We start from the raw sequence: 16,947 nt of genomic DNA, 5'->3' as shown, positions 1-16,947 counted from the left end.
CAGGTGCGATAGATTGGTGATGTTATTGTTGTCACTGTTACCATTCTCTTTTGAAGTGGAAGTTCAACAGTTTCGTGGTGATTAATTTTCAACAGGGTTTTAGGGACATTTGTGCGAAGACGAGGCAGGTTGATGGGTTGATCGCGCTTTGCAACGGCGGTCGCTTGTGGAGTGTTTTTGTTGCGTGAACCGTACGAGTGGTTATTGTGAAATGTGATATTTTCGACGATTTTTTGTGTTTATAGTAGCTTGTCTAATTACCGACGTTGAGCAAGAAGAGGACGCGACCCACGGCGGCATCAGTTGGACACACTCTGGTTTTTAATTGCGATCGTTATGCGGAAGACGCAAAATTATTAGCCTAGCGGTGCGTTACTTTTACCGGTCGTACGAAGGAGACCACAAAAACGCTCATTGCTCCGAGCCAACAACAGTTCAGTGGTTTGATGAAGTCTGTATTTTTAGATTGATTGTGCTGCAGGAGTTAATTCATTCAATACGGTAGGAAATAATTTATGACGGACTCAGATGTGAATTAGTGTGTTTGTTTGAATCTTGCCGTTCTGTTGGCTGGCGGCAAAAATGTTGTAAGAGTGTAACGTTTAAAACAAATGCCACTGAATTGGTGCTTTCTGTGTGATTTATGGAGACGCACTGTGCTTCGATGGGTGAAGTGAATGTGTTGTAAGGACCCGTGCACATGTTAGCGTCTCTGCAGCGATGGATAGAACCTGTTACGGCAAGTGGGATCCTGGAGCACGGCAGCCATATCGATGTACGCTGCGAGAACGAGGAATAGCACCTGGATGTGAGTTTCAAATTTTGTTTAAAGTACCTAACAATTATTATTTCTTATTTATCCATTTAAACTTTATTTCGAATCCTACTAATTTTATTAGCGTATATTTACTGTTTACAGAAATTTTAGCCGCGCGTTTTTCTACATACTCAGTTTCAGTGTTTACATTCCCTTCTTAACATTTTCTTTTCCAACGGATTTTAAAATATTCAGAAATCTCATAAACTGATCAAATTAATACCAGTCATTTACTTCAAGATAGTTTCACATAAATGTAGCCCGCGGTCAGGGGCGGTAAGTTCCATGAAATATAGTTTGTTAGGGGCGGGAAGGGTCTAACACTTTTGAAAAATCGTTTATTATTTTCTTTCTATTTCAAAAATATTCTGTGAAATTTTCAAACTAATCGGAACAAAACTCAGCAAGTTATGATCACTTATTTTTACTTATCTCATACTGCGAAGAAGTAAGACCTCGGCGCACAGACCCATGGTTCCGGCATTGAATGACTTCGAAAAACGACAAAACATTCTTGAAATGTTTCATTATAACAAAATACAAAAGAAAAAATATGATTTTTTGAATATGTTAAACCCTACGGGCTCCCTTGAGTAATAAATTGTTTCCATTTAAAACGCATTTTTCTCGAAAGCAGGTTTTGAAAGTCCGTGTCCATCGTCATTCAAAAACTACTGCACCATTTTTTTCAAATTTTGCACACACTTTCTACATATAAAAACCAGACCCCAACGCTTTCCTTTTCGTTGTTTGTTACTTTGGAGAGGTATAGCTACAAAATGGCGTTTTTTTTGTGAAAAATCGTAGTTTTCATTTTGAACAACCACCAAAAATAAAAAAAAATAAAAAAATCAGACAGAAACGTTGGGGTCTAGAGAAACTTCTACTCTAACTATGCTGCTTTGATTTGTTCACTTCTGATAAGCTCTGCGCTGAGATACAGTGGACACCGCAAATCATGATTTTTAAGAAGCGTCCACAAAAATACCTCTTCATCGATTTATTTCTAAATATTTTTCCACGAAAAAATTACAAAATGTTGCTCGAACGATGGTTTTTATTATACAAAATATTTGAATTTATTTTGTTGATTGATAGTTCTGAAAAAAAAAGTTCGCAAAAATGGTGATCTTTTCATTATTTAGACCGTCACGCAATTGATTCAATACTGAACTAAATTTTTGATACTGGATCTGGAATTGAGCTCTAGACTTGAGCCAACCGAAATGATGCACTAATTGCACAATTAGCTTCTGGCATGAAGCTAATTGTGCAATTAGTGCATCATTTCGGTAAAAATGTACTTTAATAAAAATACTGATAAAACTAATATCACTAATATCACTACAAATAGAAATGTAGCTTTACCATGGTTACCGTTAATTTTCTGATAAACAACTATACTTCGTATATATGGAAACTGATTTACACCGAAACCTCCATTTACGAACTAAACGGGGGTTCGTAAATGGAGGTAGTTCGTAAAAAAAGTTAACGTTATTTGGGATTTGATTCGTAAAAAAAGTTTACGTTATTTGGAATTTACTTCGTAAAAAAAGTTTTGTGTAATGAATGTGAAAACCCCCAATCACATGGCCTTTTTTGGAATGGATGTGATAAGTGGGTGCAAGAAAATTATGTTTGGGGTCGGTTTAAAATCCAAGATGGCGACTTCCGGTTTATCGATATTCCTTAAGCATCCTTACAATGTGGGTGTTTTCGAACCGGAATTGATAAGTAGTTAACGGAAAACGATGTTTGAAGTGGTTTGGAAATCCAAGATGGCGACTGCCGGTTTATCGATATTCCTAAAAACCCTTACAATGTGGGTATTTCCGGAGCGGGATTGATGAGTAAATGACGGAAAAAGATGTTTGAAGTGATTAGTTACGGTTTTAAATTTCGACATTCTAAAAATTAATATTGTCTCGAAAAAGTTCCTTTATCAGGAAGAAGAGATTGCCATACTGAAGAGGTGTACATTGTTTCACCCGATTCGGAGAAAGTCGATCCTGCCAGTTTATCTGCTATTTATTTCTGGAATTGCTCATAAATGTTAGAAATTCAGTGTCATGTGGTTGTCTAACTGACTCTTACCACTTGAGCCGAATAATATCCCTTTTTCTCAATGGCTTACAAAATGTTAAACCATATTCCGACGGGTCAGTTGACATGAGATTTTGACAAGTTTAAATAAAAACAAATATGTATTGATGAGAGTAACAGTACTTTTTTCGACTTTATTACGTACACTAAAACAACTGAAATTATAAGTGTAACACTGAAAATAAAAAAAAAAAGGGTGAACACGGTCATTGATTTGAAACCAAATTTTAATGTTTGTGATTGCTTCCAAATATTATATTGAGACTTCCAGTTGTTCAATAAAATATTGAAAGCATACAATATAACTATAACAATATAAAATTATTATAGCTGTTCGGACGTCTACTTGTTATGGTTATTTCGAAAATATAGTATAATATTCAAACAATAATAATTAGCAGGAAACACCTTTGTCAGAAGCATAACATCTTTTGAAACGATATATAATCATATCGTAATGATCGTCAAAGAATACCGATACAACGGAACTCACCATTTTGATTCTTGAAGCGCTTTTATACATAATTTCCCGGTATATGCTCATCAAACCCGTTTAGAAAATACCCTTATTGTGAATGTTTTTAAGCCTGTTCCGAAAATACACATATTGTAGGGGTTTTTAAGCAATATCGATAAACCGGAAGTCGCCATCTTGGATTTCCGAACCATTTCAAACATCGTTTTCCGTCATCTACTCATTAATCCCGTTCCGAAAATACCCACATTGTAAAGGTTTTTAAGGAATATCGAATATTGTAGTGATTTCCATGGAGCCGGAAATCGTTTTCATTGGATGCAAAAACTTCTTTTACGAAGTTGGTTCGTAAAAAAAGTTTACGTTATTTGGGATTTAGTTCGTAAAAAAAGATTACGTTATTTGGGATTTGGTTCGTAAAAAGAGTTACGTAAAAATAGGTAACGTAAAAAACGTGTTCGTAAACGGAGGTTTAGGTGTATTATGAATTCGTTGGGAAAGGGAGAAATTAAAATTTATTCATTCTGTGAACTAAACTTACAGCCAGTAGACATATTTGGTCTAGTTTGAACATTCTCACTTCAAGTTCAAAACTTGAAACATATGTATCTTACTTTGGCTACGACACGCCGTTTTGAAGTTTTTGATCTGCACAGAAAGAAAAGATGAAAGTTATACGACATGTAAACCGATAGTACTATGGAATAGACATCAGTTGAAACGAAAATCGGATTTAAAACCATGATTGATGTGAAATTACATTAAGATTCATTTAGTTTTTCATTGATCAAGACAGTGTATTTACTAACCGCTTAGTTTCGTAATGTAACTTTCCATTCAATTGCCTGCTCCAAATATGTGCTTGAAAATAAATGTACATTTACAAAATATTTTTATCTGTGTGGTACTTCCAGCACCGGGAACTGAAGTTGTTTGCCCAGCAACTGACATAACTTTCAAAGAAAAACAGTTTTGAGACAAATATTAGAAAAAAAAATCTCCTGCTTGCTTCATCGCTCTGAACCGGGAACTTATAACCGATATCCCCGAAATCAATATTTATCGTCAATAACTAACAAGACGTGCACAGCATAAGTTTTTACCTTGTTATGTACAGAATCATGCTCTTGGAATGAATATTTTTCTACTAATCACCATGTAAATTCGGAACCGAAAATAGTGTCCAAATATAAGTCAGTATTGTTGTTCGAGTATTTGGGACCTTTAATTTGAGTCTAAGTTTGTGAAAATCGATTCAGCCATCTCCGAGAAAATCAATGTCAGTGGAAAAGATTTTCTATTTAAGGGATCCATAATGAAACAGACTAATAAAAATTTATACAAAATTGAATTAATGTTGACAGTTTGTAATACAAGGAAACTATATTATTGAAATATCTCCTTCAGTCTATGCTTAACATAACGCTTCAGTCTAGCCCCGAATAAGGCACGACTGGTTGTTCTTTGTATGTCAGATGGAAGTGCGTTGTATTTTGTAGGACCAAGAAAAAAGAACGTAGCGTTACAAGTTGCTACTACGACCTGTTGTTCGAGAGTGAGATATAGTTGGAAACTGTAAATTATGATGAACTGTGGAGTTATGCAGATTATCATGAACGAACAGTAATGTTTAAACATCACATAAGTATGCTAATGGTAAGATGTTATGGGTATTATCAGAGTACAACAGTGAGCTTGAGAGCTACACGGAGAACCCTTCGATCATAAAATTGCGATATCGCAGTTTTTGATTTTTGCGATAGTTGATTTAACTAATTTCTTTTTGATTCAACCAATATGGTTTTTGATTTGCATATATTCAAGTAGTTGAAAAATATGTTGTTTTGAATGCTGTCAAATGCCGGAGACAGTTGAAAGCAAAACAATAATCGTAATGAAAAACCAACAACTTTTTTAGTTGAAATCTGTTCGCGTCACTTCAAAATGTCAATGAAAACAACATCGATGGTTAAAGCGTTTGCGCGTCGAATGAATATAAACAAAATAAATGTTTAGGAGAGTATGCTCAGGGGAATATACGACTTGACTCTTCACAAAATATCACAGTAGGACGCCGAATGCTTTTCAATAGATCTAATATGGTGAATCTAGGTTAACGTGGAAAATATATATCCAAATATTGATATTATTTTTTCTTTTAGAACGGAAAATAATATATTTAGTTTTCATGAGATTCAAGGGCACCAAAATTTGCACTAAAATTTTGAACTAAAATCTTGAAGTCGCTCTCCAATAAGTAAATAATAGCATTGATGTCATCGCACAGTGGTCTGGATCCTCAATTTAGGGGTACAAAAACATTTGTGGATTAGCCTTAAACTTTAGAGTTATGATGTCTTCAGAACAGTTGATCAGTGACAGATAAGCCATATTTTGATGCAAATGGTATTAGGGTGGCTCTTGTTATAAGGGAGATCCAAAAATTATTTTCCGAATGTGTAGAGATAGAGGACTGCATCCTTGAGGAAAACTGTAGAAAAACATATATCAAAAAGATTTGCCAAAGACGTCATTGTGATATCTCTAACGCTTTTAGTGCTACAACTATTTTAATAGTGAAATTTAAGGTGTTCCTACCTATATCCTATTTTTCAGTTATCGTTTTTGATGTCATTGCATATCTTTTAGAGTTTATTAAAACCAATTTTTCTATGACTACTACATTCAGCTAGCATTTTCTGAGTTATGAGCAAAACTAACAGGCTATTTTTAAACTAACCAGGTTATTTTAATACTGCTATATCTACGATTGAGGCAAACGAGAAAAAAATCCGTTTCTTGCATTTGATATAAAAGATTTTCGAGCTTTGCAGTTTTAGGTTTTTGCATTGAAAAATGTTCTATCATGTAAGGTTTACGTGCTAATTCAGCTGCATAAACGGATAGATGAAGTTTACTAACGTTGGTTGTTTATCTATTTGATAATGCTACTACAGAATCTATCGTTAAAAGCAATCATTTGCAGGACCGGTGGAACATGTTAAGCCCAGGTGGGAAGTTTTTCGATTTTTTTACAATATTTTGTTTCGTTATTAATTTGCATGAAACGTGTAGATTCGAAGTTTGAAGCGTTTTCGGTATTTTGTTTTAAAACGAAATTGCACATTGAAGGATTAAATACGTCATGACACTACTGTGGGGTTATTCGAACTGTTGACATAGGACTGCCAAACTAGATTCAAAATCACTGCCAATATTTGTTTTGAGTATTAGGACAGTGGTCTTGTCTTGTTCCGTATAAACTTATTTGTGTGTGCGAATTTTCGAAATTAATTCTTTGAGAATTTTAGTTACTCTGACCGTTAACTGACGTTCGTTGGGACTGATGATGGAAGGTGCTGAATTCGCGCATGTTATCCTGCCGATTTTTGATCAAAATATGTCTCGTGTGAAGCGAACGGCGCATAAAACAAATCCATAAACAGTCCAGTCGCTGATGTGCATAACACATTGCTCAAAAAGTCCCAAGACTGACCCAAATGTCAAACTTATTTTTCGAAAGAACCAACCTTCAGATGTCTAACTTTGCACCTTGATCTCACCGTGGCGTTACTTGTTCACTTATGAAAAAAGGGAAATGACGAGTTCTGTATGCTGATAAAGCAACGGTTTGAGAGGTGTTACCCGCACTCGGATTCATTGAAAATAAAGATTTGTGTGTATGAAAAAGTCAAGCAAGTTTTGATAATCGCGATGAATGAACGCAAAATTGAAGTTCGTAAAATTAAATAAGCTGAAATGGTTAGGACATTAACTGGAAGCGCTTTTATGATCTTTCGCGAAAATTTGGACATATAAAAGGTTTTTTTTCCAATCGAACAAAAGCAACAACGCATTAACGATCCAGAGAGCGGTTTGGCACTGTAAAGTCGCGATAAAAAGGATTTCTTTTGTTTGTATGAAACAGTGAATGAAACTTGGATCCACCATTTTTCTCCGGAGTCATATTAGCATTCATACGGAGAAAGTCCTCCGAAAATGTAACAGGTAGCTGGAACAATCATGGCGTCAGTTTTCAGATACTCGAGGTATAATAAACATTGACTATATTGAAAAAGAAAGCACCATCTAAAGTGATTATTACATTGAATTATTGATGCGTTTGTGATGCGACATCGAAAAAACCATTTTTAACCAAGACAATGCTCCGTGCCACAAGTCAATGAAAATAATGACCAAATTGAACGCATTGGTCTTCATTATGTTTCCTCGCCCACCATATTCTCAATAACCTAGCCCCCAGCGACTGTTTGTCCTACGAAGGCCCGGTGGGTGGCCCGCATGCTGGTCATCGACTGGAGCGGTCTTCCTTGGGCGGTGATAGTGATGTTATGGAAGAGGAACGTACTGATTGAAGAGCAGAACTCTTATGAAAAATCAGTTGAAAAATAGTTGAGATGTAAACCTTCAAAACACTGTTTGTACAGTTTTATTTCCTGTATTTTGAACTTGCACCTCGGTATAGCAAACAAGTACGTAGCCCTACGTCAATAGATTTTGAGTAATTTTATTTTTTTTCCTCGGTACTTTCCAATACACGAGTGATTCATTGATCAGATGCTTAAGCTCATCTCCTCTGGTTGGAAAAAAGTAAAAGTTAAGTTACTAAAAGGTTTCTGCTTACTCAAATGATCCTTGTAACATCTTACCTACATTAAAAATATTCTTATTGTTATAAATAGTACTTATTCTTAAACCTTCGATATTCATGAATAATACTTATTTTTTTTTTTCATAAATACGTTTATTTCTTAAGGCAATTTACATAAGCCTTTCTTCGCCGTATCATCACTTTTACATAGAATTCTTAACCTAATATAATACTAATATAGTCACAGCGATTTGAGTTTAATAAAACATATTCGTCTTATATTTTAAATATCATATTAGCTATTTCGTTATTTATTTTTAAATCTACTTAAGAACATTATTTGAACCAAGCGATTAACTGCTATAAATTATAAGATAAGCTTAAATTTTTATACATTTTGTTGTTGATCTCGTAACCTATTTGAGTTTATTTGTATCAGCACATCATTTTTATTAAAATTTTGCTATTGGATGAACTAATGGACGCAGTAGGAGTCAGAACTAACCCTCAAAAGGGTCAATTATTAAATTGAAACTTCAATTGTCTTTATGAAACGATAAAGAAGTTTCATGTAAGAAAGGTCACGACAAGCAAGAATGTCTCGAACTGGGAGATTGGATAGTCTACCTTGGGTAAGCAGGGAATTTATTAGTTGAGATCTGACATCACGATACTCCACGCATGTCCAAACGACATGATCAATATCGCGATAGCCTTCGCCACAAGCACAAAGATTAGTCTCGGAAAGTCCAATTCGAAGGAGATGTGCATCTAAGGTGTAGTGATTGGACATCAGTCTGGACATCAAACGAATGAAGTCTCTACTCACATCCAGCCCCTTGAACCATGCCTTTGTCGATATTTTAGGAATAATTGAGTGCATCCACCGACCTAGATCATCTCTATCCCAAGAAGCTTGCCAGCTGGCAAGTGTTCTTTGGCGAGTCGCGCTATAAAATTCGTTGAAAGCAATCGGTCGCTCATAAATTTCACCTTCAATAGCACCACGTTTGGCAAAACTATCGGCTCTTCCATTGCCTGGAATGGAGCAATGAGCCGGGACCCAAACTATTGTGATTTGATAATTATTATTCAATATGTCGTTCAGACACTGTTTTATTTTGCTCAAGAAAAACGGTTCATTTTTGCCAGCAGCGTTTGAGCGAATGGCTTCAATTGCACTCAGACTATCTGTGAAGAGGAAATAATGGTTTGGAGATAATGTGACGATTACATTCAAGCTATAATGAACTGCTGCTAACTCTGCTATATAAACAGATGCAGGTTCTTGAAGCTTGAATGAGGCCGAAACATTATTGTTGAACATACCAAACCCTGTCGCTTCTTCAATTCGCGATCCGTCCGTGTAAAACATTTTCTCAGAGTCAATATGCCTGAACTTACGTGAAAATATTTTTGGGATTTCCATAGAGCGTAGGTGATCCGGGATTCCACGCACTTCGCGCTGCATGGATGTGTCGAAAAATAAAGTTGAGTCAGGGACATTTAGGAGGCTGACACGGATAGGAATATATCTTGAAGGGTTGATTTCCTGTGACATATGGTTAAAATATACAGTCATGAATCTTGTTTGAGATTGAAGCTCAACTAACCTAACCGCCAGAACTTCAAGATTCATTGTATGTGTCGAATGCATGCAGCCTAAAGCAATTCGCAAACAACGATACTGAATTCGCTCCAGTTTGATAATATGAGAATTTGCAGCGGAACGAAAGCAAACGCATCCATATTCCATCACTGCTGAATAATACTTATATTACCATTGTTTTTCGTTAGAAATTTCAGGTGGTTAATTACCTACCTTTGGGATTTTCAGGTGGGTAAGACTACCCATCGTACCCACCTCTTTCACCGGCCCTGATCATTTGAATACATCCTCCTGATTCACTAATACTACGTTCACACTATGAGTTAAAACAAGATTTCATTTTTTAAGCGAAATAACATGTTATTCTTCCGTGTTATTTCATATTAATAAACGTCACATTAATACTATGTTCACACTATGAGTTAAAACAAGTTTTAACTCTGATTTCATGTTTTAAGCGAAATAACAACTTTTGCGTTATTTCATATTCAGGAACGTCACATTAAAACATGTTTTCCCGAAATAACATGATATAATTGTCAGTAAAGCACAACCCTGCTAGCATTTTCCGTCACTTAATGACTATGTCAATTGACAAGCTGTTCAACAACAGCAGTTTTCCATCAAAGTAGCCATGTAATCATAACAAAACAAAACTGGAAACTGGTACCAACGTTGCCAGGTATACCGATTTCTCGGTATTTATACAAATTTTTGCCGTCTATACCGCAATACAGATATGTACTCCCGAAATACCCATATCTCACGAATCATACAGATAAGTACCGTTTTTGGTTTTTAGCTTGAATAGACATGAGAAAAGGGTTTCGTAGGACCTTTTTTTGCTCACCTCTTGGTGACATTTTCTACTATTTATATAGAAGAGACTCTGATACCGATATGGTACAGATAGATTTTTGCGCCGAATACAGATTTTTGGAAAAACGACCTGGCAACGCAGACTGGTACAACCACTTTTGTTTTTGAATGAAAAGATGACTTTTTTGATCATTTGCTGCTAAAAAATATACGGAACGAAATAAGCGTGAAACGATAATATACTTCATAGCTAGGAGAAGTACCTGGCTTATTTCTTATTTTTCGGATGTTGCCAAAACACCTTTTTTCTTTTCTACCTGCGACGTAGGCATTTTTGCAGTTTGTTTATAAACAAACTCAATACCAAATAATATGTCATGCGTATAACAAAATCTTAGTGTGAACAGTGCAGTTTTAACTTTATATTACTATCGTTAAAACATGTTATTTTCTGCAGGTGTGAACATAGTATAAAACATGTTTTCCAAAAATAACATGATATAATGATCAGTCGAGCACAACCCTGCTAGCATTTTCCGTCATTTTTCGACTATGTCAATTGACAAGCTTTTATCGAAACAGTTTTCCATCAGAGTAGCCATGTAACCATGACAAAACGAAACTGGAAACTGCTACAACAATGCTGTTTTTTTTTTGTTTTGAGACATGACTTTTTGGTCATTTATTGCTAACAATATTTATTTCACGTAAATGGCCAAAGTTTCGTAGCAAATACCCTTCGAAACGTTGACAACTAACGTGATATAAACATTTAAATCCAACAAATTACCAAAAACGACTTCTTAATATGTAAAAGAAAACTTTCTGAGTGAAGAAGTGGAAAAATTAAAGCGATTCACATAATATTTTTACCAATTTTTCCGGGGTACTTTGCGCTGCATATTGCAAAGTTGGTCAGTTTGTTTTACGATGCATTCTGTTTGAAGCTGGCAGTTTGACTGTTTTTTCCCCAAAAATGTTGGATTAGGTTCTGTAAAAACAATCAATACTGTGTAAAATTGTGGGCTCATGTTACTTATTATCGTGGCTGGATTGTTGTTTCGATGATTAAGCTTCCAGCATCGACGTGAATAAATTTTCAGTGACAGTACAATTGCTCCGAACACCTGTAATAAGCTGCAGAACCTTTCATAGTATTTTTCTCATCCAATTGCAGTACTAGGGCTAATAAGAATGAACAGTTTTTCCTTACTAGTGTCCATAGTCTCTCAACGCTAACATCATCCTTAGCTGGAAAGAGTAACTGGCTTTTTCTAATTTTCTGGTTGTTATCAACGTACATTTATCTTCTAAACAAGAGCTTAATGTTTGCGACGTAAATGTTTTTGCAGCTTGTTTCTAAACAAACTCAATAACAAACAATATGTCATGAGTATAACACTATGTTCACACTACGAGTTCAAACAAGTTTTAACTCTGATTTCATGTTTTAAGCGAAATAACATGTTTTACTTTTGCGGTATTTTATATTCAGAAACGTCACATTAAAACATGTTTCCCGAAATAACATAATATAATTGTCAGTAAAGCACAACCCTGTTATCATTTTTCTTCACTTTTCGACTATGTTAATTGACAAGCTGTTCAACAGCAGCAGTTTTCCATCAAAGTAGCCATGTAGTCATAATAAAACAAAACTGAAAACTGGTATCTGGTACAACCATTTTATGTTTTGTCGTGAATACGACTTACTTTACTATGGGGTGCCTTTTCAAAATTAGCCATATGGAAGAATGGGCAGAACTTAAGCGTGAATATCTCGACTTGTATTAAAGGCAGCAACATAATTCTTTCACCATTTCATCAAAAATATGATCAGGAATTTAGGATAATATTTTGAACAGTGTGAGGTAACCACAAACAAATCAAATATTAAGTTTTCTCAAATTTTGAAAACAACGCGGAAAACTCTCTACTTTTGCTTGGCTTTTTCGCGCAAGGACGACGATTTTGAGGTAGTCAGGCACATATCTTCAACTGACTGCGTTTAAAAGAGGAACCGTGGTCGAAATTCGATCATTTCTTCTTGTGCGTTGGATGCAAGCAGACGTCGTGGGACCAGCAGCTTCGGAGAGAGCACCTTCTGCGTGGTTAAAAACCTCAAACGCTCAGGTCGCAACTCTCATTTGGACTTCAGTCGTCAGGTGGAGCAGTCGGCAATGAAAGCAGACTTTTTGCGTGGTATAAAGCCTCAAACGCTTAGGTCGTGCTTTCATTTGGACTTCAATCGTCGGGATCAGCGGTCGTCAATGAAAGCAGACCTTTAGCGTGGTGCCAAACCTCAAACGCTCAGGTCGTGCTCTCATTTGGACTTCAGTCGTCAGGTGGAGCAGTCGTCAATGAAAGCAGAACTTCTGTTCTTGGTTCTAAATTCTTGAACTCAGGTCCAATTCGTTATTCTACAATTCCATTCGGTTCTTTTTAGAACCATAATAATACTCTCAAAAAATTATGCGAAATTTTGCTTTACTGTACTCTATACGGCCCATTTTTATTATAAAGAACTATCTAGTTATTTCATTATATTTAATTGCGTTTCAGAATGATTAATGTAACGAATCTGTAATTTAGTCTAGACGCATCGTTTGAAATTCTAGTAGTGAAAAAGGGGAAAGTTGCACAATTCACACAATCGATCAACTACCAATTCGAATTCGGAAGAAAGTGTGTCAGTTTTATTCACGACATCCAGTTATGTCTCTGACATTACACACCCGTACTTTTTGAATTAAAAGATGACTTTTTTTGGTCATTTGCTGCTAAAAAATATTTATTTCTCTTAAATGGCAAACGTTTTGAAGCAATAAACCTTCGAAACGTTGGCCATAAGCATGAAACGATAATATCCTCCATAGCTAGGAGAAGTACCTATGGCCAAGGTCGGCTTTTATCGTATCAAAGAACGTTCAATCTTCACTCTTCACACGATTCAATCAGTGCCATCAAAGAGAAATGGAAAACATCGCAACAACAAACACCCGGCATGGCTCATTTAACATAGAATAGACACCAGTGCGAGAGTGAATTTCTCTCGATGACATTTCTGAGAATCAAAGGTTAGCACGCTGCTGTGGAGATCCTCTCTGAAGCAACAAACGGTCGCTTATTCTCGTTTCGCGATCCGATTCTGTATGGGCAGAGGATAATTGCGATAGAATCATTTTACTATTGCCGCTTATTCTAACTATGTGCATATAACCTTTGTATAAGTTGTGTCTATGAAAATGTATGTGAATGCTCCACACAAGGGTTTTGAAATATTGCAACCTAGTATGAGAAACATCAAGATGAACCATCGATTCGATTTTCTGCGATAATTGTTAACTTGCGATCCTCTCTTGGGAAATTCCACACAGCAACGATCATTATCAGACTGTATATTTTTTCATGGGCCGTGAAATACTCAGAGTTTGAAGTGGAGCGAAGAAATGTAGAAAAATTCTCTCGCGGTTCATGTATTGAGAGACTCGAGTTCTTATAGCATCTTCTACCGGATTGAAAATGTTGTATACAATATAGATAGCAATATAGCAGCTTCTGTCAAATTTTCGGCAATTACCAACACTGCCTATGGCTTATTTCTTATTTTCCGGATGTTATCAAAATACTTTTTTCTTTCCTACCTGCGACGTAGGCATTTTTTCAGTTTGTTTCTGAACAAACTCAATACCAAGTAATATGTCATGCTTATAACATAATCTTAGTGTGAACAGTGTGGTTTTAACTTTATATTACTATCGTTAAAACATGTTATTTTCTGCCGGTGTGAACATAGTATAAACGATTGAAGCAAACTAAATAGTGATCGAGTCACACGAGGACAGTTGCCAATGCTCAACACCAGAAGGCGCTGAATGAATATTCAATGCACCGCCGCAAGCTTTCAAGTTGCGTTCATCGTTTGTTCGTGGCCTACTAAGCGACCGACAAGATTCGATTGGATTACCAAAACGAATACTAGCAAGAGTACCTTCGACGCTGACTTGGCCATAAATATAGAACTGTTTTGTATTCCGCTTACTCGCCTCTGCCTGCACATACGCTTTTTTCTTCCTGCGATGAATGAGCAAGCGTGGGATGAACGCGATCGTCCGGATTCTCGCGGAGAAGGTCGTCTCTCGCGTCGTGAAGGTTTCCTACGCGTTGTTGTACCACAACTTCCTGTCACTGGTTACCGTCATCACCGAAGTCGCTTGAGACCGAAACGGATAGTAGGGGCTAGTAGGCACAGATTCGCACAGGCAACATACGTTAGCTTGTTTGCTGCTTGGTTAATCAACAAGCTTGTTTGTTTATTTTTGGGGGGACAGTGACATATTTCTATTATGTAATCGGGTTGCTGAGAATACACCGTTTAATCGGTTCGGATGAGTGTCTGATTTAATTAGAATTATTCCCATTAGTTATTTGATTTCGACTAGTAAAATTTTTCTTTCAAAAAATTTCCTTGCCAACGCAACGCTTGCGTATCTTGAAACACACTTACACCATGTAAAGCAGTCATTCATCGGTTGGACCATCTGATATTCTGGAGAAGAAGAAAATAATTCTCCGCCGCTAATCGATTGTACTGAATGCATGCATGTGATCTGATACCTGCGACTCCTACTCCACTGAAATCCATGCGCTACCGCCGAACGATGAATTACGATGACCCACACACCATCTTGCGCTCATATTTTTTTCCTGGCCAAGCAATCGACGTTAGAGTAGCGCCAAAAGCGAACCGATCGGGGTTAGTCATATGCTAAAATCCAGTCTTGGTACAGCACGGTGTGTGATTGTTTATCGAACGAGCGCAACTCGATCGGTTTTATTTTTCGGCGGTGCACGCAAATGTTTCGAAAAGTGCGTTTTCTGCAGTGAAGTTTTACGAATCATCCAGATCTTCAAGGTCGAACAGATCGGTGTCGGTGAGAATCATAAATCTGTCCTGTCGGTGCCATTCCCGGGACCGGATCTGACCGTCAAATAAGTGGGAAGAGCAGTGTTCCAAGAATTCGGTAGTCTTTGGAACACCCAGATAGGATTCCATCGGAGATCTGTGTCAAATTCGGAACTCCTACGGCGCTGATTACAATTTGGAAGAAACAGGAAACATGTCTGGTAAGCATTAAGGAATTCTTTCTCCGGTGCTAATTTGTCATCACATTCCGAGCGCAGCAAGTGATCGCTAGTGACGTCACCGGTGCCAATGATTTTCTCCATCGAATCGGACTCGGTTGTCGTTGTATTGGTGATCTTCATATGTTTCGTGTTGACTTTTTTTTCGTTTGTTTATGTTGCACTGGTAGTCTTCGGGAACTGGGGAGTGTGGGGAATGGATAGGACTCACAGACAGTGTGTGTTTTTTATATTTCAGTTACTTTGCTCGTAAACAAAAAGTGGTATAAAACTTTAGCAGCTCCCGGTGCTGTTCGGAATCGGCGAATATTCCGTATGATCATTTGGTTTGAATCAAACGGAGAAAACAACAAAGTGGAATTTTATTTTTAGAATTTCGATTTCACGTTATTGTGTTTTTTCTTCTGCTCGTTGGAATAGAAGCTAAACTGCTAATAAGACAAAACTAATGGTGTCGATAAATTTAGTGTTTTTGGGTGACCTGGCGAGTTATCCATGAATGAATAATGAACCAACGTTTTGACCTTGGATGTTTTCTCGGAGAATTGTTGAATATTTTATCAGGATTGAATAGCAAGGGACTGATTTCAAACAGACCGAAGTGAAAACTGATGTCAAGTCGAATATTTCAATTGAAATTCTATGCACATTTTTTTATTTTAATTTTGAAAGAAAATGGGGATCTGTCCAGGTCCCAAATCCTGGTATGGAAGACTACGAGTGTTATTTATTTTCACGACGTGAACTTATCCAAACCTCTAATTTAAACAAAACCGTTTTCTCTTAGATACGAGGAAGGACTATTGTACAAATAGTTATCTCAACAGCACAGTCTCAATGTTATTTTGCAGGTATCTCATCTTTTAATCAACAGATCATGAGAAAATCGAGTACAATATATTTTCTTCGTCTTTTAGAAATAGTACAGCTGAGAATATAGTTCGACAATTGAATAATACTGCCTTGCTACCATAAGGCAAAAACTCGAAGAGACCGAATGCACCTATTTCCATCTTACTCTTTGAGCCTGAGGCTCGAACAGAGAAAGTACACAGAAAGAAATAATGAAATTTACACGAGGTGTAAATCAATAGTAACATGTAATAGACATGGGTTGAATCGAAATTTTGATTGAAAACCTTCATCGATGCAAAACTAAATTGAATTGCATTGAATTTTCAATGAATATAACTGTATCTTTCAATTAACGCTTGTTTTGCGATTTAATTTAATTGAAACGTACAGAATTGTAAAGTAATTTTATATTTAATTACCTGGTCCAAATATGTGCATGAAAATACATGTAAATTCACAAAATATTTTTATCTGTGTAGCTCTCAGTCTAACCAATGGTTTCAGTATAT

The 16,947-nt window shown here is 36.4% G+C and overlaps 1 protein-coding gene across 6 annotated transcripts in view; it reads left to right on the top strand.

The window, feature by feature from the left end:
• The window catches only part of LOC131429977 (leupaxin), a 168,358-nt gene that overhangs the window by 52,128 nt on the left and 99,283 nt on the right, over positions 1-16,947 (top strand). For 2 of the 6 annotated variants that reach the window (XM_058594551.1, XM_058594550.1), the window contains exon 2: positions 466-808. The exons of 1 other annotated variant lie outside the window; for it this stretch is intronic. In XM_058594551.1, coding sequence (XP_058450534.1) covers positions 721-808 — 88 coding nt within the window. In that variant the 5' untranslated portion in view covers positions 466-720. Of the gene's footprint in view, positions 1-58; positions 809-15,197; positions 15,566-16,947 lie in introns of those variants that run through there. 3 more of the 6 variants (XM_058594549.1, XM_058594563.1, XM_058594562.1) reach the window with 3 other exon arrangements.

The sequence above is a fragment of the Malaya genurostris genome, chromosome 2, assembly GCF_030247185.1.
Source record: "Malaya genurostris strain Urasoe2022 chromosome 2, Malgen_1.1, whole genome shotgun sequence".
In the NCBI taxonomy this organism is placed as follows: domain Eukaryota; kingdom Metazoa; phylum Arthropoda; class Insecta; order Diptera; family Culicidae; genus Malaya; species Malaya genurostris.
Note: the sequence above shows the minus strand (reverse complement) of the source record. Positions and strands in the feature narration are given on the sequence as shown.